This window comes from Gopherus evgoodei, chromosome 4, assembly GCF_007399415.2.
Source record: "Gopherus evgoodei ecotype Sinaloan lineage chromosome 4, rGopEvg1_v1.p, whole genome shotgun sequence".
Classification (NCBI taxonomy): Eukaryota; Metazoa; Chordata; order Testudines; family Testudinidae; genus Gopherus; species Gopherus evgoodei.
In genome coordinates, this window is record NC_044325.1 from 122444396 (window position 1) to 122468262 (window position 23867).

Genomic DNA, 23867 nt, shown 5'->3' on the forward strand with positions numbered 1-23867 from the left:
AGATATGGTGACAAGCCATCATAATTTATTCATCTTGTTACAAGTGTTTAGTAGTTAAACTTTTTTAAAATGACTATTAATATAAAATCCATAAACAAAATAGCACAGGAAAGAAAAACAATGACAGAGGAAGATGTTTGCAAAATTAAACTCAGGACAGTATAAGCTATAGAGATGATCGCGATCATCTCTTCCCTTAAGATCCCAAAGCAACTGTAGCTACCCTATTAAAACAAATGAAGTTCTCTGCATTTCCGTCCAGTGTGCATAGTTCACTTTGTTATTAGGTAGGGACAATAATTGCAGCAGGACCATATTTCTTCATGGAGAGCCTGATCCAACTCCCATCGACTTTCCCAGTGAAAGTTGAATCAGGTGATCTATAAATAACCAGGACCTCTTATTTTAACATTGGTTTAGTGCAACAGAGTGAACAGAATAGCCTTCAACTAAGTAATGCATTTCTTTCCAAATGATAAAGCTTTGTGAATAAATCTATGTTTCTATTGATTCAGAGTAAACTAACAGAAAACACAGAACCAAAAAAATTTGCTACAGTGAGGTTGTCTACATTCAATCTCACTAAAGATTTAGAGTTAGCTCAGCACCCAACAGCTCCCTTTTAAACACCTACCCGGCCAGATTTTCAAGGTGTTTAGCTTCTAGCTCCTGTTAAGAACAACAGGAACTGCTGAAGGAAGCTGCTATTCTTTTAAACTGTAGCCCTAAATCATTTAATGCCAGTGAGAAATGCCAGTAAATTAGGCCCCCAACCTGGGATTAATCTTGACTTTAACTGGAATTGCACATGATCAGCTTTTCTCAGCATCAGGCTCCCTGTGAGCCCGGCCCTACTCCAACTGGCCACTGTGAGCATTTGGACTGTTTTTTGTTATTCATTCATTTTCAGTAGCCAGGGGTGGGATCCATGAATGGACACAGATACTGAGCACCATGGTGCCTAGAAAAATCACAGGAACAACACTGTGATCCACAAAGCCTGAGTTCGGCACCTAGGCTCCCTATACAATGAAGCAGGGGGAGAGAGGTGCCTTAGACTGCGTTCCACAAAACCAGCATTGCCAGGGGTGAGGCACTTACACTAGCCAATGGAAGATGCTTACAAGAGGGGTGTGAGCTAAGATTTGCCTCTCTCTCGGAGATAGGCACTTAGGTGTCTCCCTGTAGTCTGGACTTCTCTGCTTGTGATCTGTGAACTGGGAGGAGAAGCTAGGTGTTTGGCCACTGTCACATGCGGAGGCTGAAACAAAACCAGGAGGAGGCACTCCACGTACCGCATTCCCCCTGCCCTCCCAGCCATTCGCCTAGAGGATAGGGTACTCACCAGCATGTGGGGGACCTCCAGTTCAAGTCCCCCCTTCCACCTGACAGGCAGAAGGCATTTGAAAAGGGATCAGCCCTTTCTGGGGTGAGTATCCCTAACCAGTAGGCATAGAAATATCCTAACTCTTTCTCTGGGCTCACCTAATATTTAATTATTTACTTAACGTGGAACAACTTCAACAGGAAAGACTGAGGGAGCCCCTCAGTCCAGTGGCTAGAACGCTCCCCTGAAATGTGGAAGATCCTTGTTTAAATCCCTCTCCACATGAGAGGGAGAAGGGGGCCTGAACTGGAGCTCTCCCCCATCCCAGGTGGGTATCCTAACCACTGGGCTAAAAGTCATCAGGGAAGTTGTCGTCCTCCTCCTCAGCAGACTGAGCCACTCATACACTGGTCCAGTCGCGTGCTATGCACTCTTCTGGGGTTTGGAGCAGCCGGTATATCTCTCATTGCCTTGGGGCAGTAGTAGTGAAGGAATGTATAGTTGACCACACTTTGTCCAAATCAGTGCTTAACTAATGTGAAGATTTACTACACAGCTGTTACCACTCCCACCATTGCTGCCAGTGACGGAGAGGCACTGCTTTGAGCATCACATTACGGAAGTATCATGTAACATCTTAGAGTAGATGCAGCTGCACAGCCTCCAAAGACCTGAATTTCTATTTTAAAAACAAGGCAGGAAAAAAATAAAACCTATGGGGAAAAAACACACACAAATGTAGGGAGTAGGATACTGCCTGCAGGTTGTGTGTGTTGGAGTGAGCAAGCCAGCAAAAGTTGTGAACTCGACCCTGAGAGGAATCAAAGAGACAGGTCTTCTTGGGCACAAGTTCCTACATAGCAGACTTGGGGATTTCCTAGCAAGGAACAGCCTGCTGTTTTTCTCTTATCGTGATCAGGCAAACAAAACTCTGCCTTTTTTTTTAAAAAAAACAAACAAGATTGCAGTATACTTCCCATACTATCAATTGCTCCACCCAGTGGAAACAATCCTTAACACCCTGAAGATAAGTTAACTATTGCCCTTCTTGGGCTGCACAACATTATAGCTGTATGACCAGATGAGGGTTCACTGTTTCCACAGCGCTCAGCTCTCTCCTTATTTCTTCACTCATATTGCTATAGCGCAACCTGTGTGATAAAAAAAAGTATTAATTTTATTAGATACAAAAGGAGCGATCCAGCTCCCAATTCAAATGCTCCCTGAGTACAGTCCCTTAGAAGGGCAACACAAGTTGACCTTTCCGGGAGGTCTGTGATTTCCCTTCAGCTGGTGGGTGCTAATCAGGAAGAGCAAGTTTGGCTCACCCCCAGCAGGAGCACCTTTTGCTGTCCCCCTCTCCAACACTGTCTGGTACCATCTCCTCCCTCTTCCTCTGGCTAACACCACCTGTAATATTTTTTTCTAACTTCAGAGGCTGTAACTGTGCTGGGCTGATAATACTGATAACAGTTGGTCAATGTGCCTCTTCATGATCTCTCCTTTTACCTCTCACTGGTCCCAATATTTGCTTTACCACACCTTCCCCGCCCCCCCCCCCCCCACTTCATCTCGCCCCTGTAATATTGTACCAACATTGTCTGCCCTTGGCAGACAAACCTGTCAGGATTATGATGCTGTGGGTTTTTCCCTGTTTGCTGTCTTTCATGGAGTGCTCTCAATGAGTCTGGCCTAGTACATAACTGACATCTTAAAAACAACTCCACTGGGAGTTTTCGGAGTGGTAGACTGGGGGGTTGACCTATATGAAAACAGGAGATCCTTGCCACTTGGATTTTGCAAATTTCCTACCACTTTTGGGTAATCTTTGTTTCAGCGATGGCACAAAACACTCTGCCAGGCCATTTGAGGCTGGGTGACAGGTAGCTAACCTAGCATGAGTTTCACAGAATTTTGCCATAGAAATGTCTGGAAGTCCTCAGAAATAAATTGTGGACCATTATCTGAAATGAACTCCTCAAGTAGGTGGCAAATGTATTGCAAACCACTTCGGGTGTTTTTCCAGAAGAGGAGGTTGTCATGTGAACTCCCTCTGGCTAGCAAGAATAAGGATCATTTGCTTGTTTTTTTCCTGCAAATCAATGTATACCCATTGCCAAGGCTTCATAGCTCCCTTCCATGGATAACATGGTGCCTTTTATGGTATGTTTGGAGGGCTATTACAGGAGTCATGCTGGCCACACTTAATTAGATGTCAAGATTTTCCATTGTGGAACATAGACAGCTGCTGCCATGTTCACTGTGTTGCCAAGATTCTTTACCAAGAAGTAAGTTATTTGGATTTCATTTTTCATCTCCAATTTATACAGTCACCTTAAAAACTAGGGATATTCACAGATTAAAAAAAAAATCTGTGTGTGCTGTTAGTTAAGGTTGGTCTGTTCTGCTTTAACAACATTATTCTCCAGTGCTGAAAAGCTAGGAAATAAAAACAAAACAAATACTTTTGCTTCTCTAACAACATCAGTATAAAAATGTATTAATTCTTACCCATTACTATCGTGATAAAGTTCCTCCTCTACCTTGGTGGGTCCTGCGCTTATTGGTGGATTTTGCTAGCCTCAGAGATCTTCCTGTGTTGGATCAGGAGTTGGGAGGTTTTGGGGGGAACCCAAGCCTGCCCTGTACCCTGGGTTCCAGCCCAGGGCCCTGTGGACTGAAGCTATCTAGAGTGCCTTCTGGAACTGCTACACAACAGCTACAATTCCCTGGGCTACTTCCCCGTGGCCTCCTCCCAACACCTTCCTTGTCCTCACCACAGGACCTTCCTCCTGATCTCTGTTAACGCTTGTGCTCCTCAGTCCTCCAGCAGCATGTCCTCTCACTCCCAGCTCCTTATGCACACACCACTAACTGGAGTGAGAGACTTTTTATACCAGGGGTCCTGATTAGCCTTAATTAATTCTAGTAACTTCCCAATTGGCTGCAGGCCTCCTAATAAGCCTGCCTGCCTTCATTAGTTCTAGAAAGTTCCTGAGTGTTCTGGAATAGTCCCTGTTATCTTACACAGGGAAAAAAGACCTGCTTAACTTGGAGCTAATGTATCTACCTTCGACCACTCTCTTGTAGCCATCTGGCCTGACCCTGTCACACTATCCTCCTTCCACAACACACAAGGCTTCATAAACTGCTATACAGCCTAAACTCTGACATATGTACAAGAGGGACACATGTTACAAGTTGTTCTCTTTTCCTCAAAGGCATCTCAAAAGAAAATCATATCCTAAAAAAAAGATTATGTACTTTGAATATGTCTATTAGAACACTAACAAGGAATATCGAATGACTGTCCATTCAGTAACGCTATCTATCCTGTGCACTTAATGAGGCAAGGAGCCTGTAGAAAATAAAAAGAATTTGTGATCACGTAATTAAAGGTTTTATCACGATGCCTACACACCAGGGGGCTGAACTAATGTTGCAAAAGCAAGTTCAATTCTAGCATTTCCTAAACTTTAAGAGCTTAACTTTTCAGCTTTAATATTCCACGTTTGCCTCCTGGGGTGTTTTTATTTTAAATGTATCAATAATCGTACAAGCCCAGAGTCTCCACAGAACTTATCTCCATTTATCTGAGTCCATCTTTCATCATTTTGTTTCATAACATCCTCTTGTACTTGTAGATTTAGAACACATCGCTGAGTGCCATGCTGGATTTACAGGGAACTAAGTTAGTTGTCTGAAATTTTGTGAATTAAGGAAAATTATAACAATTTATAACTGCCTGGCATGTATGCTGAACCAAGCTCTTCATGTTCCTGATGTCTTTCTTAACTACAGTTGCCAGTGCTGTTAACACCTGTGAGGGCTGCTGCCTAGAGAGAGGGGCAGGCTTGCACTAAAGAATGAAGAAACTGGGCTGCTTGACAGACAGTCCTGATTTATTTGTCCCTGCTCTCTTTCTTTGAGTCTCTCTTTTTCCCTTACATCTTTGTCCCAGGATTAATTATCCTCATGGCAGTAAATGAGAGGAATGAAGGAAGAGGGTTATTTTGAATGATGATAGGATCCCAGACTTGTGTTCCGCATCTGCCTTTCTGAGCAAAATATAAATGGAGCAGATTTTGATGTCAGAACCTCATGTAGTAAAAACTAGGACATGATCCCACTTTTGGTCTGCCAAAAGATGGCTGATCAACACGGCCGTGTCTCTCTCTCTTCCCCATGTAGGTTAGTGGTGCTGATCAAGGGTTGGTAGTGCATTCATTGTAATATTGCAATCCTAATAGCAAAAGCTAAAATCAGGATTGTATGATTTTAAAAGACACTAAAAGGAAGTCAATTGTTACTTACCTTATTTTCCTGAGCTTGCAATTTTGGTATTTCAGTTTTTCACAGAGCAGTTTCACACCTGAATATCCCAGGTTGTTCTCCCCGAGGTCCAGCTCTGTCAGGATCTGATTTGTACTGAGAACAGTGCAGATATCGATACAACAATCAGCTGTAAGATTGCACCAAGAAAATCTACAGGAGGCAAAAATAGTGGGAGGGAAGTTACTCCTTATTTCTTTCTCCCACTGACATCAGTAGGTGTCTAGACAGATTCTTATTTCTGGATGTAGACATAAGGGAAGCCATGTGACAGTAAACAATAAAAGTCCTCTCAGTGGATTCCTTGCCATATGCACCTGTTAAGTCATTCTCCACGTACTGCACAAGTGAATATTCTGTGAATGAGGCGTTGACTGTACATCATGGCAAAGGGCTGGGGAGTCAACCTACAGAAGGATGCTGCTGGAAAACTGGCCTAAACCTCTCTGACTGGTGCACAGAACTCTTGTTCCCTTCTGGTTACGTAGACTGAGTCACAGCTTCTGTATCAGCTCTCTTTCTCCAGAAATGTTCCTCATTGCTAAAACTGTGAGCCTTGTGTTGCAGGAGTCAACATCCCTCACACCCCCAGACAAGCTACCTGATGACTATGTACCTCATTCTTTATCTCTTGGTTTTCAAAGATGCATTTGACATTTTGGAAGGATGCAAAACACCAGCAGTGACCCTTAACACTACATTACCGAAGTTTGTGGCAGTGAATAATTGTTGAAAACCAGCACTCCTTGTTTAAATGAGAGAAACATATTTAAACACTACTTTAGCTTACATCTTGTTTCCTCTGTATATGGTACATTCAGTTACCTCTATGTAAAGACTCTAGATTGGTGTGAGACTTGACAAAAATGCCTACTGAAATGAATTGTATCAAAACAAATCTAAGTGTAAAGAGGCTCAACTGAGTGCAGCAATGATACACATGCCTTGGTTGTACTACTGCAGAATTCTTTGTTTTCTTTCGGGATCCACAATATCTTTGTTATCTTTGCACACTTAGAGCAAATGTTATTACATCCAAATGAAAAAAGCAGGGAAGTGTTAGTAAAGTGCATACGTCCTTTTCAGCACCTCTCTCAACGTGCATATTTGGATTCCTTCCTGATCATATGTTGCTAATTCCCTTTATTTCCATTCAATTAATCATTGAAAAAAAGGTACCTATCCAAGGCTTGACATTCCCTAACAAACTAGCAGCAGCAGCAGCCGCCAAGTAATCATTTCAACAGGAACTCGGCCACTTACAAAAGCTCCTTTCCACCCCTTTATCGTTCTGGGAAGCACATCTTCAGCCCTCTGCAAAGACCCTACAGATGTTTTTTGCAGCATACCCAGAAAGTCACCCAATTCAAGCTATATCCAACCGAGCAGGGGTAGCAAGTCCCAGAGCCCACCAGAGAACGTCCTGCCAGCCACCCCCATTCTTTTATAAAGGGGGATCCAGCTGAGGTGCCTCTACTGAGCATGGGTGTGGCAGTCTGCCCTAGGGCTCAGGCAGACCAGTCCTAGGTCTTATAAGGCTTTATAGGTCATAATCCACAGTTTGAAACTCCACCTGGAGACCACAGGGCAGCCAATGGAGATCCTGGAGCTCTGGTGTCATGTGCTCCCAAGCGAGATACTCTGTTCTACACCAGCTTTAGACTCTCAGTGGGTTAAGGTGTAACCCCATAGAGCATATTGTAATAGTCTGATTTTGAGAGAACAGAAATATGGATAGCAATGGCAAGGCCTACATCCAAAAAGAAGGGTTGTAACCCGCTAACCAGACACAGATGATAGAAAGCTTATTGAGTCACTGCTGCAACATGATCGTCAAACAGGAGCTGGGGTCTAGAACTATCCCTAAGTTACAAGCCCTAGAAACTAACAGTAGATGTACTCCCTCAATCATAGGAATTGATATTATCTCAAACGTGTCCTCCATCTGCTTCCACCAACCAACCATCATCACCTCAGTCTTATCTGGGTTAAGCTTCTGCCAGCTTGCTCCCATTCATGCAACAATCTAGTCTAGACTCCGGCTGAAGCACTGAACTGCATCATCTGAGTTAGATGAGAGAAAGACTTGCAGCAGGATGCCATCAGAATACTGAAAACACCAAACCCCATGCCTCCTCACTAGACCCTCCTCACTGCCCCCTTGACACACTGAACAAGAGGGGTGACAGAATGGCCCCACATGGCATCCCACACCTGAGAGCTCTTCAGAAAACTGTAAAGATCAGGCCCTTTTCCTGCAGGATATTATAAGGCCTGTAGTCATATTGTAAGGCCTAAAATCCTATGGTCTTTGTCTGCAGCCAGACTGAAAGAGCAGCAGCTATTAGCTGAGTAGCAGAAAGTCACATCCTCTCATTCTATCTAAATTAGATTAAAGTAGTGTAAAATCAGGCTGTTAAAAAAGAGACCCAGTCCCAATGGCAGCCACTATCACCAGATAAAGAAACAGATCTTAAGATGGTTAAAGAAAAACTTGATTTGATACCTTCTGTCTGACAAGAAAACACTTATCAATAGTTGGGGCTGTGAAATCCCCATTTCTTTATTGTTTTGTCATTATGGTCCACACTGCCATATTGTTTGTCTGTATGATCTGTGTTTGGTTCTTTAATTGTTTCTGTTTGCTGTATAATTAATTTTTCTAGATGTAAATCAATGAAGGTGGTGGAATATAACTGGTTAGAGAATTATGTTACAATAGGTTAGGATTGGTAAGTAAAAATGTAGTAAAGTAATTGGTTAAGGTATAGCTAAGCAGGACTCAAATTTCACTATGCAAACTGGGGTCCAAGAAGACCAGAAGAGGAGAAAAGAAGGAACAGAATAATAAGAAGGAAAGACCTGGAAGAAGAACTCACCCCCAAAACACAGCCTAAGACCAGAGCTGCCAAGAATCCTCTGCAAGACCGTGACGTGCAGCAACCAGAACCCGGATGCAACTGACCTTGCCTGGCCAACAGGGAAAGTTTGCCTGCCTGATCAGAACTGGTGAGGATAGCATTGTATGCTTAGCGTGTGTATTCTGCTTGGTTGGTAATTGTTAATAAATAGAATAAGGATATTACTGTGTAAGGCTCTTTCACTGGTAAAAGATCCTGCAAACCCACAGGAAGTTACGCCCTGAGCCCTAGGAATTGGGTATGGGTGGGTATTTAAATTAACAGGATTATGCCTGAACCCTAAAAACGGGTAAAGGTGGGTGCCCCGACAGTGTGTGAGTGACAGAGAATTTGTGCGGGTAATAGAAAAGGAGCAATTGCCCACAACTATCGCTGAGATCTGAGGAAAAAGAATGAAACCACTGAAGAGCAGCCTCCATTCACTTCCATCCAGGCATTCTGTGACCAAGCCAGGTCTATGCCAAGATTGACAAGGGTCAGGGACATCACGGGCATTTAGATATTGTGGATTGTCTCACCACAACCTACCCCACAATCTTATCCAAAAAAGGAAAGATACCTGGGCTCAACGGGTAGTAATCAATGGCTCATTGTCTAGTTGGCAGCCGGTATCAAGCAGAGTGCCCTAGGGGTCAGTCCTGGGGCCAGTTTTATTCAACATCTTTATTAATGATCTGGATGATGGGATGAATTGCACTCTCAGCAAGTTCACAGAGGACAGTAAGCTGGGGGCAGAGGTAGATTTGCTGGAGGGTAGGGATAGGGTCCAGAGTGACCTAGACAAATTGGAGGATTGGATCAAAAGAAATCTGATGAGGTTCAACAAGGACAAGTGCAGAGTCCTGCACATAGGATGGAAGAATCCCATCCACCTCTACAGACTGGGGACCAACTGGCTAAACAGCAGTTTTGAATAAAGGGACCTGTAGATTACAGTGGATGAGAAGGTGGATATGAGTCAGCCATGTGACCTTGTGGCCAAGAAGGCTAACGGCATAGCATTAGTAGGAGCATTGCCAGCAGATCAAGGGAAGTGATTACTCCCCTTTATGTGGCACTGGTGAGGCCACATCTGGAGTATTGCATCCAGTTTTGGGCCACCCAATACAGAAAGGATGTGGACAAACTGGACAGAGTCCAGAGGAGGGCAACGGAAATGATTAGGAGGCTGGGGCACATGATTTATGAGGAGAGGCTGAGGGAACTGGGCTTATTTAGTCTGCAGAAGAGAAAAGTGAGGGGGGATTTGATAGCAGCCTTCAACTACCTGAAGGGGGTTCCAAAGAGGATGGAGCTCGGCTGTTCTCAGTGGTAGCAGATGACAGAACAAGGAGCAATGGTCTCAAGTTGCAGTAGGGGAGGTCTAGGCTGGAAATTAGGAAACACTATTTCACTAGGAGGGTGGCGAAGCACTGGAATGGGTTACCTAGGAAGGTGGTGGAATCTCCATTCTTAGAGGTTTTTAAGGCCTGGCTTGACAAAGCCCTGGCTGGGATGATTTAGTTGTTGTTTGTCCTGCTTTGAGCAGGGGGTTGGACTGGATGGCCTCCTGAGGTCTGTTTCAACCCTGATATTCTATGATACTGTTGAATAATTAGCAAGATTGTCAGTATGAGTTATGCCTCCTTCAAAGCAACAGGCAGCCTGGCCTCTCTAAGAGAAGTGTTGACAATCTCCATAAGTGAGGGACCCAAGTACTTCCTCAGAGGCCTTCACCAGCCTGGAAGGCCATAGATCCAAAGCACAGGCTGAAACATCACTCGCTCAACACCTCCAGTACCTGAGGGAGCACCACTGGCTGAAACACGAGCAGAAGACAATTTGTTCCCTCAAAACCTTGTTCTGCCACTACAGAAGCAGAGGGTCAGTCTTTAATTTGATCAGTCTTGTGTGCAAAATAATTTCTTCACAACAGGAAGGACTCAGATTTGCTACTAAAATGAGACAGGCTGGATTTATCAGACTATCTACCACCGGGAACAAACCTGTCTGAGATTTTGCGGATGCTATGGCAGAGGCAAAAAATCTTTTTATGGCATCCCACACAACCAAGATTAGGAGTTTTAAAAAATCAATCAATCAATCTGTATGCTGCAATCAGTTGGCATGAGACATTCACCACCGGTTCTCTAGCCATTTTTTTATCTAGTAAAATATGGCCAAACAGTATGGCAGTGGTTCTCTCTCTCCTTCCCCATGATGGGCAGTGGTGCTAGCCCAGCACTGGCAGTGCATGCACTGTAGTACTGTAATGCTAATAAATGAGCTAAAATTACGATGATATTATTTTAACAGGCACAGACTAATTAACAGACACAGCTGTTACTGACCTTATTTTCTTAAGTCTGCAGCATGGATGTTTCAGTCTGTCACAAAGCACCTTCACTCCTTTATCTCCCAGTTGGTGATTCCACTTCAGGTCCAGCTCTGTCAGGATTTGATTCATACCAAGAGCAGAAGAGAGATCCCCGCAACAATCAGCTGTGAGATCACAGCTAAACAAACTGCAGGAACCAAAAACATAAAGAAGAAAATTACTTCTAATTTCTTCCCTGCTCAATTTTTATCTACTGATGTCAATGGGCATCTAGAAAGAATTAATTCATTCTGGAAGTGTGGATTAAATCATATTGTCTTGTAGGATGCTGTAAAGACTGCAAGTACTGTATTAAATTGCTATATAAAACAGAAGCATAGGTCTGGAGCACAGATTATAGTGTTGTGAGACCTGGGGCAGAGGGTAGGGGGAGAGTCAAGTCCAGCCACTTGACTCTGATAACTACTAGGACTTCAGCCCCTCCACTCAGTGTCCCTGAGAGGTGTCCATTGATCCTCAACGATCTCTGATAGGGTGGGGACCAGATCTTTAACATTTTTAAGGTAGCATGCCTCATCTGCACCTGGAGTGCTGGATTCCAACTGCACCACTAATCCTAAGGGATGGGTATGAATTCCTGATGTCTGTGTATGGAGGAGGAGGAGGAAGGAGCGAGCAGTTCAGTAGAGAAAGCATAGCCAATGAAATCCTCCAAATTAGCAGGTTCTTCCCTCCCCTCACAAGCTGAAAGACACAGAGAACTACTGACTATAACACAGAGGTAGATGTCTCGGACTGTGATGCAGTTCAGGGCTTATATAGGGTAAAGGATTTGCACGATACAATTCTAAGAGTTTCAGTGCCCTCTATGGCTTTTATAGGCAGTGTTATCCCCAGTCCATCAGTCTCATACCCAGGCTAGCGGATTCCTTTGATGCGTGAGAATAATAGTTAAACCCAGGAATGAGGAGTTTCAGATCCAGTTCTTCAATTCAGGACTACCTTTTTAAAATCCTTGATTTCCAAACAGAATAACTTCTTACAGGCTGCACCCGTGTTGCAGGCCAGTGATTTTTCAAGTGCTGGAGACATTCTCAGCTTTTGGAATCTCTGTGTACCTGAAAGGAGATGGCATCACACATGACCTGCAAACTCTTCACGTAAAGTAAAGCCTGTAAACGCTTACCCTAGTGTCTGCAGTTTACAGTCTGGATGTTTCAGTCCCTTACACAGCTGCTTCACTCCTGAATCGCCCAGTTTATTCAAGTTCAGGCTCAGCTCTATCAAAGTCTGGCTGGTGCTGAGAACAGAGGAGAGCACCTTACAACAATTGGCTGTGAGACCACACTAATCTAACCTGCAGAGAGAAAAGCACGGAGGGGACATGATCACAGCTTTTGTTTTAAGAAGTAAAATTGCCTTCTGGCCCATCTCCCTAGCCAAAGAGCTTTGAGACTAATAAGAAGCCAACTTGATTGTGGCTTCCCACTTAAGCCACATCACTCACCCTTCACTGTTGTCCAATCAGCATTAAGAATGGCCCAGATGCCTAAACCTCAAAGTTCTGCCATTGGCCAGTTAACAAAAAAGTTTGGAGTTTGACTTCCTGTCTAAGCAGCACTGACCCTAGCCCTTTCCACAGACAGCCAAAATTTAGGATAGATTTATGGCCAATCCATGGTTCCTCCCATTCGTCCCTCTCTCTCCACCCCACAGTCATTTCCTCTGAGAGATGTCATTTCATGGTCAGAAAAAGTCAGACATCAACAGCACTCCTGCTCACCAGCTGTGTTTCCTCCACACATCTAACTGGTTTTGGCCCCTGCTATATGCTTCCCTTCGGGGGCCTAGATCATTATGAAGATATAGTGACTCTGAACAGCTTGTTTGAAACAAAGTATTATTTATCCATCCATAGGAAGATACACGGGAGGAAAAAAGAGTTAAAACTATAAAACCCTATACACGCTTACCTAAGCTTAGCATCTCCCTCATGACTGATGTAGGCCTGACATAGCATTGATTACCCCTCCCCACATCTTGTTCTCCTGGGGACCTTACAGCCTGTATCCTCTGTCTCAGAGGCTCAGCTTTTATACACTTTCAAGCTCTTCATGCAAGTCTTCCTGCCTGGACCCCATGGAGCTTACAAGATGGGACCTCATTCACCCAGCCAGATCCCCTGATTCCACACTAGTGGAGGTGAACTTCAAAGGAATTAACACCTCCATCCTCCATTTGAGTACTAGCAATTGGGGCCCATCTACAGCCATTATCTTGGTTACCATTTAGTAAGCAATACAATAACTAAGCTCTCACACAGACAAAAATAATACAGATATCACCCATGTACTTCAAAGAAGTTGGGTACAGCTGCTCCATCCCAGAAAATGGCAGAGGCTCCTCTGGTTGTGGCTGTTTCATATCAAAGTTTTGTGTGGGAGGCAGAGTGATCTGTCATCACCCCTTCCTCTTCTCCCTAGAACATTAGATCTGGAGCCTAGGGGAGGGGCCAGTGTGGGCCATGCTGGCAGTTACACGACCCACTTTGCCCCTCCCATGAGTCACCTCTGGCTTGTAAATCAACAGCCTCCATTAGCTAACCTGGTTACCCCCTGCTAAGGAGAGATTTTTTTCCCTATAAGATGCTTTCCAATGAGCAGTTTTTAATGTCCTAAGAGACAGAGCTACTAACATATCTGTGAGGAGACTTTTCCATGGGCTAATTGGATGTGTCAGGGCAACATCCTTCAGTAAGGTATGACACCCTCTCCTTCCCCCCTGCTTTCATGCATGATTTACTCATTCGCTCTCCCCACCCTTTCCACTCTGAATTGGACAAGGCCAACTCCCTGCAAGGGAGTGTGGAGGGGGAGAAGTGGAACCATCAGCAACAGATCATCTCAGAAGGAGCTGCTGCATCTCCTTCCACCCAGCACAGTGAGGCCCCAGTGACCCCCCTCCTCAGGAGGGTTCAGGAAGGCGAGTGTACACTGACTGAGAGAATCTGAAGCTCACTGGTTCCTCCAAGAGGGAAGAGAGTACGAAAGCAGATGGTGCCATGACTCTCCCATCACAAGTGTGAACAGAAGGTTATTGGCAGATGGCTTATACTACACATACACACGCCTGAAGGGTGTCCTACATATCAGATGCCTGAAGGGAGCTGGCAACACACACCAGCCACATATCCTGTCAAATTCTTAAAGGGCACATGAAAATTCTTACCACAATTTCTGCAGTTTGCAGTCTGGATGTTTCAGCCCCGTACACAGCCGCCTCACACCAGAATCGCCCAGTTCATTTAAATTCAGGTTAACCTCAGTCACGGTCTTTCTGGTAGCGAGAACAGAAGAGAGCTCCCCACAGCAATCAGCTGTAAGTTGGCAACCCCATAGTCTGCAGGAGAGAGAGAGAGAGAGAGAGAGAGATGAACCGGGCCGCCCGGGGGGGGGCCAAGTGGGGAAATTTGCCCCAGGCCCCGCAGGGGCCCCCACAAGAGTTTTTCGGGAGCCCTGGAGCGGGTTCCTTCACTTGCTGCAGGGACCCCAGAAAACTCTTGCGGAGCCCGGGCCCCTGGAGCAGGGCCATCCTTAGGCATAGGCAGAATAGGCAGCCGCGTAGGGCCTCACTCTGCCTGGGGGCACCACTCTGCAGGCAGCCCAGACAGCGTAGAAGCAGGGCTGCTGGGTCCTAGAGAGAGACGAATGCAGCACAGTCTGAGGAATGGGATTGGCTGCTGGGGTCTCTGGGAAGGGGTGGGGGTAGGGTTGGGAAAGGAGCTCACCTGTGAGTGTGACTCTTTCCCCCCGGCTGAGGTGAGGTGAGGCAGGCTCTGCGGCTCTGGAACCAGTATCCTTTGTTGTTCCCCATAACATCCATTCTTCTCCCCCCCACCCCACGGAGCACCCTCTCCTTTCTCCCTCCTCCCCAGGAGCACCCCTCTCTCTCTCCTCCCTCCCCTCCGTCAGGTTGGGTGAGGTGTTGGGAGTGGGTGGGGGGAGGGCTGGCTGGCTGCCTGCTGAGGAATGAAAGTGAAAGTATCTCACTTCCTCGGCAGGCAGTCAGGTTTGGAATGTCACACAGGGCTTGGCTGGGGTTAGCCAGATGTGTGAAAAATCAGGATAGGGGATTGGGGTACAGTGATCAGATATCCCTATTTTATAGGGACAGTCCCAATTCTGGGGTCTTTTTCTTATATAGGCTCCTTTTACCCCACCCCTCCATCCCTATCCTGATTTTTCACACTTTCTATCTGGTCACTCTAGGTGGGGGTAATTGGTGCCTATATAAGACAAAGCCCCAAATATCGGGACTGGCCCTATAAAATCAGGACATCTGGATCTGGCCACCCTAGCTGGGGAGCGCCTCTCCCCCGGGCTGGCAGCTGCCAGCGATCCATCTCATCCGGGCGGAACTGCACAGGGCAGGATGAGCTGCTGTGGCTCCATGGGTGCACCATCCCTGAGATCAGATGCTGTGCTAACTTCACCATGGTCCATAAGGCTGGTGGTGGTGCCCATTGGCGTGTGATTGGACCTGAGGGTTTGCTGCTGCTGTTGCCATTCTGCACCCCAAGAGGTGGATTTTGGGGTCTTGCAGTTTTCCACCTATCTCCTCCTCTACTGCAGCTGTTGGACCAGCAGGCTGAGGGGTGAGCCAAGCATGAAAGCAGTACTGTGTTGCCATTTAGATTGTCATTTAACAACTTTGTTTGCCAAAAATTCTTGCTAACAATCCTGAATCCAATTTCAATATTTTTTTTTAAAAATCAATATCTTAGCCAAAAACAGAAAATTAAGTTGTGACAATTATTAGTGACAGGTTTGGTTTGAGGCAGGGAGTGGGCCAGTTTTCATCAGAGAAACAAAAAATGTTGACTGACTTTCCTATAGCCTGTTACTCCTGATAAGAGCCCTCCAACAACTGTAATATGCTCATCTCCTTACTAGTGTATAAAGCAGGGGTCGGCAACCTACGGCACACGTGTCAAAGGTGGCAGGTGAGCTGATTTTTGATGGTATGCAGCAGCAGGCTGAGCGGCTCAGCCCATCACTGCTCGGGGGGTTCCGGCTGCTGCCCTATTGCCAACTGGGATACCAGCCATCGGCCCCACTCAGCACCTGCTGCTGGCCTGGGGACCCCCAAGGAACCCCAGGCTGGCAGTGGGCTGAGCAGGCCAGCTGACCCACTCAACCTGTTGTCAGCCTGGGGTTCCATTCACTCAGCCAGCAGCGGGGCTGAGTAGGGCTGGTGGGGAGTTGAGTGGCTCAGTCTGCTGCCAGTCTGGGGTGCCAGCAGCACTCAGCCTACTGCTACTTCGGGGTTCCGGCTGCCGGCCCCTTGCCAGTCAGGAGCTCAGCCGCCAGCCCCACTCTGCCTCCTGCCAGCCTGGGTGAGCAGAATCCCAGGCTGGTAGCGGGCTGAGGGGGGATTGGCGGCCGGGATCCTGGCTGGCAGGAGTTGGTGGTCAGAACCCCAGACCAGCAGCAGGCTGAGCAGGACCTGGGATCCTTGTCTAGGGTTCCAGCCACCAGCCCCGCTTAGCCCACTGCCAGTTTGGGGTTTCATTTACTCAGCTGGCAGTGGCCTGAGCAAGACCGGTGGCCAAGACCTCAGATAATAACAATAGTTTATTTATATAATATAGACATAGAAAGAAACCTTCTACAAACATTAAAAATGTATTACTGGCACGAGAAACCTTAAATTACAGTGAACTTGGCACACCACTTCTGAAAGGTTGCCGACCCCTGGCATAGAGTGACCATATGTTGTACTAAGATTCTCCTGCTTTTTTTTTCCCCTGTGAGTCAGTAGAACTTTTGCCAGCCCAGAAGTTGGGCAGCCAATGTTTTACATTTTCATAATGTTTTCTCCAACTTTCATAAAGTAAATACATAGTTAATATGAGTTTAAAAGGCCAGGGACACTTCTTTGTGAAGAATCTGTACAGCAGATCATGCTAGAGCTGTGAAAATGTCAGTTTTTGATGGAATTTTAGAGGCAGTGATTTATCATGTATTTTATCATGTGAATGTGCTGCTATTGCTAATGTCTTTCCAAACATAAATAAGGCACAACAGGACTTCTGTAACATTTCTGTGCTACCTTAATCTAGATGAGATGATTCTGTACTGACTTCATTTTGGTCATTTTGTGCTTTACCTAGGAGTAAAACTAGGGTTATATTTTCCCACTGTTGGAAACCCAGCTTATTAACTGGATAATGCCATTGATCTATTTACAGTATAAAGTTGATATAGAGTTGTAACTAATGTTAAGACTGATGCCATTATACATTTAAAACTAAAAAGTGGCTTTGTAAAAATGACATGGGTTTCCAACTCTACTGTATCTCAGTCTTCACACTAGCTCAAGTTCACAGGCTCACAGCTATCCTATATTAGCTATTTTAAATAATATTTCTGATAATAATAATGTAAACAGTTATTTCTTAAGAACACCCTTATAAGTTATGTCCTATCGAAAACAACCTTCTGGGACAAAAAAGAAAAACGGAAAAAATGAAATAGGATTAGCTGTGGAAGCACAGAACGGTTCCTATACTTAAGTTTGTACATCATGAAAACAACGAAGTTGATCAAGATCATCATGTAACTTCCCAAGAAAATTTTTATGCAGATGGAGCTCAAGAAATGCAAGAACACACAGAACAATCATTTGAAACAGATGCAGACACAAACAAGAAATTAAAACAGTTTGAAACTGTACTAGCATGGGATATAGATGACATTGGCACATGGCCACAATCTTTAAACAACGAATACCGTGCCATTATACTTGAGAAAGGCCCTGTGAGAATAAGAGGTCTTGAATATCCTAAAGACATTAGAGGTAGGAAATTCACAAAAAACAATTATTACAAAAGACTTTCTAATGGTGAAATTGTCAACAGACGGTGGCTTGTGTACTCTAAATGCAAGGATGCTGTATTTTATTTCCCATGCAAGATTTTCAATAGTTGCAATTTTAAGATAGCAACCATGGATATTAATGATTGGAAAAATCTTAGTCACATATTACCACAACATGAAAAGGCACAATACCACATTGAAAGTATGCACAAATGGTGTGAGCTGAGTGTAAGGTTAAAAAATCAGACAACTCTTGATGCCCAAAATCAAAGATTGCTGGAGTCAGAAAAGCAGCATTGGCGTCGTGTTCTTGAACGCCTATTATCTATTGTTGAATATCTATCAACAAACAATCTTGCTTTTAGAGGAAGTGTTGAGAAATTATTCCAGCCCCAAAATGGAAATTTTTTGGGCCTTGTACAACTGCTGGGAAAATTTGACACAGTGATGAGTGAACATCTCCGAAAAGTAACCGAAAATGAAATACATGACCACTATTTGGGACCAAGAATTCAAAATGAACTGATCATGCTAATGAGTAATAAAGTGAGAGACAAAATTGTTTCTCATTGGTTACTTTGGCAAAATATTTTGCCGTAATTCTAGATTGCACTCCGGACATAAGTCATCAGGAACAGATGTCATTAATAGTGAGATTTGTCGACATTAGTGATTCAGCACAGATTACAGTTAAGGAATTGTTTATCACATTTTTAGAAGTACAAGACACTACAGGTTTTGGACTTCTTCAAACTCTCCTTGATGAACTAAAACAAATGGGATTGTCCATAATGAACATTCGAGGACAAGGCTGTGATAATGGCGCCAATATGAAAGGATGCATTTCTGGCGTGCAAGCTAGATTGCTGAGAGAAAATCCACGAGCCTTTTTTGTTCCATGTGCATGCCACAGCCTTAATTTGATATTGTGTGATATGGCCAAGTCTTCTGTAGAAGCTATATCTTTTTTTGGTTTGCTGCAACGCATTTACGTGCTCTTTTCAGCTTCCACTCAAAGATGGCAAATATTCAAAGCACATGTCAATGGTATTACCGTTAAGCCTCTATCTGAGACACACTGGGAAAGCAGAGTAGAAAGTGTAAAAACGTTGAGATATCAATCTGAGGAAGTTTATGAAGCATTGGTTGCTATTTCGGAAGAAGCCAGAGATCCAAAAGCTAAAAGCGAAGCACAGTCATTGGCCTCTGAAATATCCAGCTTCAAGTTTCTAACATCTGTCGTAATCTGGTATGACATTCTTGTTAAAATATCAAGTGTAAGCAAAATAATGCAGAGTCCAATGATGCAGCTTGATTCAACACTTACCTTACTAAACAACACACAAGACTTTAGTGAAATACAGAGAACATGGATTCAAAGAAGCACAGGTTACAGCAAGAGAGCTTGCACTGGCACTCGGTGTAGAACCAAAATTTCCATGTGTGAATGTGACACGAGTTTCAAGGAAAAAACAACAAATGGAATATGAAGGAGCAGATGAGCCCATAGACGATCCAGAAAAGAAATTTGAGGTTGAATTTTTTAATGTTGTGATGGATAAAGCAGTATCTGCTGTTGATGAAAGGTTTAATATCTTGCAAGTACACCATGAACAGTTTGGATTTTTGTATGACATAACTAAATTCAACGAAATAGGAAAACAAGAGCAACTAATGACAAAGTGCAAGAACCTAGAGAGCCTCTGGAAGCACGGTGATAGTTTTGATTTAAATGGACTTGAACTGTACGAAAAATTGAGTACACTGTCATCAATGTTGCCACATGCAAAATTGGTGATGGACATAGTACAGTGTATTCATACCCGCAAACTTGTTGACATATATCCTAATGTGTACATTGCCACTCGTATTCTACTGACAATTCCTGTAACAGTAGCATCAGGAGAATGGAGTTTCTCAAAACTAAAGCTCATTAAAAACTATCTCCGCTCTACAATGAGTCAGGAACGCTTAACTGATCTTGCTATTCTTGCAATCGAACAAGACACGACTTTGTCTTTGTCATACGATGACATTATTACTGATTTTGGAGCCAAAAAAACCAGAAAGATTGCTTTTAATTAAAAACAAATCTTTGTTTCAATACCTCTTCATATAAATTTCCAATAAAATTTTGATAAATTAAAAAATATATATTATTTGCATCATTCTGTGATATCAGAATTTTTTCTATAGTGCTGCTTCTTTAGTGCTAGTCCATCAGCATTACAGTGTGCTTAATTAAGTTAAACTGGTTTTAATAACGTGAATGTGGCAAGTTTTCCAGTACTGTAAGCTTATGTTTGTGTTGCTAAGAGCAGATCAGGCACAGGGGCACCAGTTTAATAATCTCACCCAGGGCACCATAAATCCTAAGGCCGGCCCTGCCCTGGAGCTTCTTCTGCTCCGGGTCTTCAGCAGCAATTCGGCGGCGGGGGGTCCTTCTGCCCCAGGACCCTCTGCCGAAGAGCCGGATCTTCAGTGGCAATTCGGCGGCGGGGAATCCCCGCTGCCTAAGACATCAGGCCCCCTGAATCTTCTGGGCGGCCCTGGAGATAAAAAATAACTAACTCTATCCGTTCTGTCAACATCTCACTGAACTTCCAGGCAATAACATGCCAGTCTGTGGTACTGGGATAATCATAGGCTATGTCTGCACTATGGGGCTGGAGATGTGATTCCCTGCTTGTGCAGATGTACCTATGCTAACCTGAGCAGAGCTAGCACACTCAGATTAATGCAGCTGTGGTAGTACAGTCAGCAGTGGCACAGGCTAGCCACCCGAGTACATAGGCTCAGTATATGTCAAGACAGTATATAGACTTATCTATCCTCTAATTCACTCACTTCTCTGCATAAATTATTATGTAATCCATCCATCAGAAAATAATAACTTCCTAACCCAGGGGTTCTCAACCAGGGGCACATGTACCCCTGAGTGTACACAGAGGTCTGCCAGGGGGTACATCAACTCATCGAGATATTTGCCTAATTTTAACAGGCTACATAAAAAGCACTAACAAAGTCAGTTTCATACAGACAATTACTTGTTTATACTGCTCGATATATTATATACCGAAATTCAAGTACAATATTTATATTCCAAATGATTTATTTTAGAATTATATGGTAAGAATGAGAAAAATCGGCAATTTTGCAGTAATAGTGTGCTGTGACATTTTTTTATTTTTATGTCTGATTTTTGTAAGTGAGTAGCTTTTAAGTGAGGTGAAACTTAAAAACAAGACAAATCCTGAAAGTGGTTCAGTAGTCTGGAAAGGTTGAGAGCCACTGTCCTAACCAAAGCCCCCTAACCCCTGAGTGTCTGTTTGTACAGCACCTAGCACAATGGAGTCTCAGTCCAAAACTGTGGCTCCGAGGTGCTATGGTACTATCATAATCTTAGTCCCAGATTTGGACCTTAGTGTCCAAAATATGGGGGTTAGCATGAAAACCTCCAAGCTTAGTTACCAGCTTGGACCTGGTACTTGCTGCCACCACCCAAAAAATTAGAGTGTTTTGGGGCACTCTGGTCCCCCTGAAAAACCTTCCCTGGGGACCCCAAGACACAAATCCCTTGAGTCTCACAACAAAGGGAAATAATCCTTTTTCCCTTCCCCCCTCCAGGTGCTCCTGGAGAGATACACAGACACAAGCTCTGTGAATCCAAACAGAGTGACTCACCCTCTCCATTCCCGGTCCTGGAAACAAAAAGGACTTTCCTATTCCCCCAGAGGGAATGCAAAATCAGGCTAGCCAATTCAACACACACCGATCTCCCCTGATTTCTTCCTCCCACCAATTCCCTGGTGAGTACAGACTCAATTTCCCTGAAGTAAAGAAAAACTCCAACAGGTCTTAAAAGAAAGCTTTATATAAAAAAGACAGAAAAATTACAAATTGTCTCTCTGTATTAAGATGACACCACACAGCGTCGATTGCTTAAAAGAATATTGAATAAACAGCCTTATTCAAAAAGAATACAAATCAAAGCACTCCAGCACTTATATTCATGCAAATACCAAAGAAAAGAAGCCATATAACTTACTATCTGATCTCTTTGTCCTTACACTTAGAAACAGAAGACTAGAAAGTAGAAACTACTCCTCCAAAGCTCAGAGAAAGCAGACAGCCAGAAAACAAAGACCTCAGACACAAACTTCCCTCCACCCAAAGTTGAAAAAATCCGGTTTCCTGATTGGTTCTCTGGTCAGGTGTTTCAGGTGAAAGAGACATTAACCCTTAGCTATCTGTTTATGACACGCCCCCCAAATTGCAGACAGTGGGGAAGCTCACTGGCGGCGATTTCCTTCTAGAACTTGAAAATAAACAGATTACTACAACACATGCACCTTTACATATACTACTAAGTATATAATTAACAGACTTTTACATTTTAAGAACACTTTTTAACTACTGGATTCTGGGAAACTGTCACGGGAGAGTGCATCAGCAACTTTGTTAGAAGCTCCTGTGATGTGTTGAATTTCAAAATCAAAATCTTGGAGAGCTAAACTCCAACGAAGAAGTTTCTTGTTGTTCCCCTTGGCAGTATGAAGCCACTTTAGTGCAGCATGGTCAGTTTGTAGTTGGAACCGCCATCCCCAAACATATGGGCGTAGCTTTTCCAGGGCGTACACAATGGCATAGCATTCCTTTTCACTGACTGACCAGTGACTTTCCCTCTCAGACAGTTTCTTGCTGAGAAACACGACAGGATGGAAGTTGTGATCTGTTGCTTCCTGCATGAGCACTGCTCCTATACCACGCTCAGATGCATCCGTGGTTACTAGGAATGGCTTGTCAAAGTTCGGGGCCCTGAGCACAGGGTCAGACATGAGCGTTGCCTTAAGCTGGGTAAAAGCTTTTTGACACTCATTAGTCCACTTAACGGCATTTGGCTGGGTCTTTTTGGTTAGGTCGGTCAGTGGGGCAGTGATTTGGCTGTAGTGTGGTACAAATCGCCTGTAGTATCCGGCCAAGCCTAAGAAGGATTGGACCTGTTTCCTTGACCTTGGGACAGGCCACTTTTGGACAGCATCCACCTTGGCCTGTAGGGGGTTTATGGTTCCTCGACCCACCTGGTGCCCCAGGTAAGTCACTCTGTTTTGGCCTATTTGACACTTTTTGGCCTTAACAGTTAGTCCTGCCTGCCTGATGCACTCAAAGACCTTTTCCAGGTGTAGTAGGTGTTCGGGCCAGGAGTCTGAAAAAATGGCCATATCATCGAGGTAGGCAACTGCAAATTCTCCCAGTCCAGCTAGCAGACCATCTACCAGCCTCTGGAAGGTGGCGGGTGCATTTCGAAGGCCGAAAGGAAGGACATTGAATTCATACACCCCCGCATGGGTGACGAATGCTGACCTCTCCTTGGCAGGTTCATTTAGCGGTACTTGCCAGTACCCCTTGGTTAAGTCTATTGTAGAGATGAACTGGGCACGTCCCAACTTTTCCAATAGCTCATCGGTGCGTGGCATTGGATAGTTGTCCGGACGAGTTACCGCATTTAGCTTACGGTAGTCCACGCAAAAGCGTATTTCCCCATCTGGTTTGGGTACCAGAACCACTGGAGATGCCCATGCACTGGTAGATGGGCGGATTATACCCATTTGTAGCATGTTCTGGATCTCCCGTTCTATAGCAGCTTGGGCATGAGGAGACACCCGGTAGGGTGGGGTTCTGATTGGGAGAGCATTACCTGTATCAATGGAGTGGTATGCCCGTTCAGTCCGTCCTGGGGTGGCTGAGAACAATGGGGCGAAGCTAGTGCACAGCTCCTTGATTTGTCGCCGCTGCAGACGTTCCAGGGTGGTTGAGAGGTTCACCTCTTCCACGCCGCCGTGTTTTTTCCCGTCGTAGTAGACACCGTCAGGCCATTCAGCATCATCTCCCTGGACTGTAAACTGAAACCTGTAAATCTCTGGAATAGAAAGGCTTGAGAGAATTAACATGGTACACTTTAGGCTTTAGTGAGGAATTGGGAAATGCTATGAGGTAGTTTACAGTTCCCAGGCGCTCTTGGACCGTGAATGGCCCTTCCCATGATGCTTCCATCTTATGGGCCTGTTGCGCCTTTAAGACCATAACCTGGT

At 44.5% G+C, this 23867-nt stretch overlaps 1 protein-coding gene across 3 annotated transcripts in view; it reads right to left on the minus strand.

Moving 5' to 3' along the window:
- Positions 1-26: 26 nt before the first annotated feature.
- Positions 27-23867, minus strand: part of LOC115650602 (NACHT, LRR and PYD domains-containing protein 3-like) — a 40238-nt gene continuing 16397 nt past the window's right edge. The window contains exons 1-5 of one of the 3 annotated variants that reach the window (XM_030560791.1): positions 13251-13317; positions 12084-12197; positions 10911-11084; positions 5642-5812; positions 27-2478 (exon numbers count right to left, since the gene is read on the minus strand). In XM_030560791.1, coding sequence (XP_030416651.1) covers positions 2391-2478; positions 5642-5812; positions 10911-11084; positions 12084-12197; positions 13251-13279 — 576 coding nt within the window. In that variant the 5' untranslated portion in view covers positions 13280-13317 and the 3' untranslated portion in view covers positions 27-2390. Of the gene's footprint in view, positions 2479-5641; positions 5813-10910; positions 11085-11864; positions 12016-12083; positions 12198-13250; positions 13318-14125; positions 14297-23867 lie in introns of those variants that run through there. The other 2 variants (XR_004000134.1, XR_004000133.1) reach the window with 2 other exon arrangements.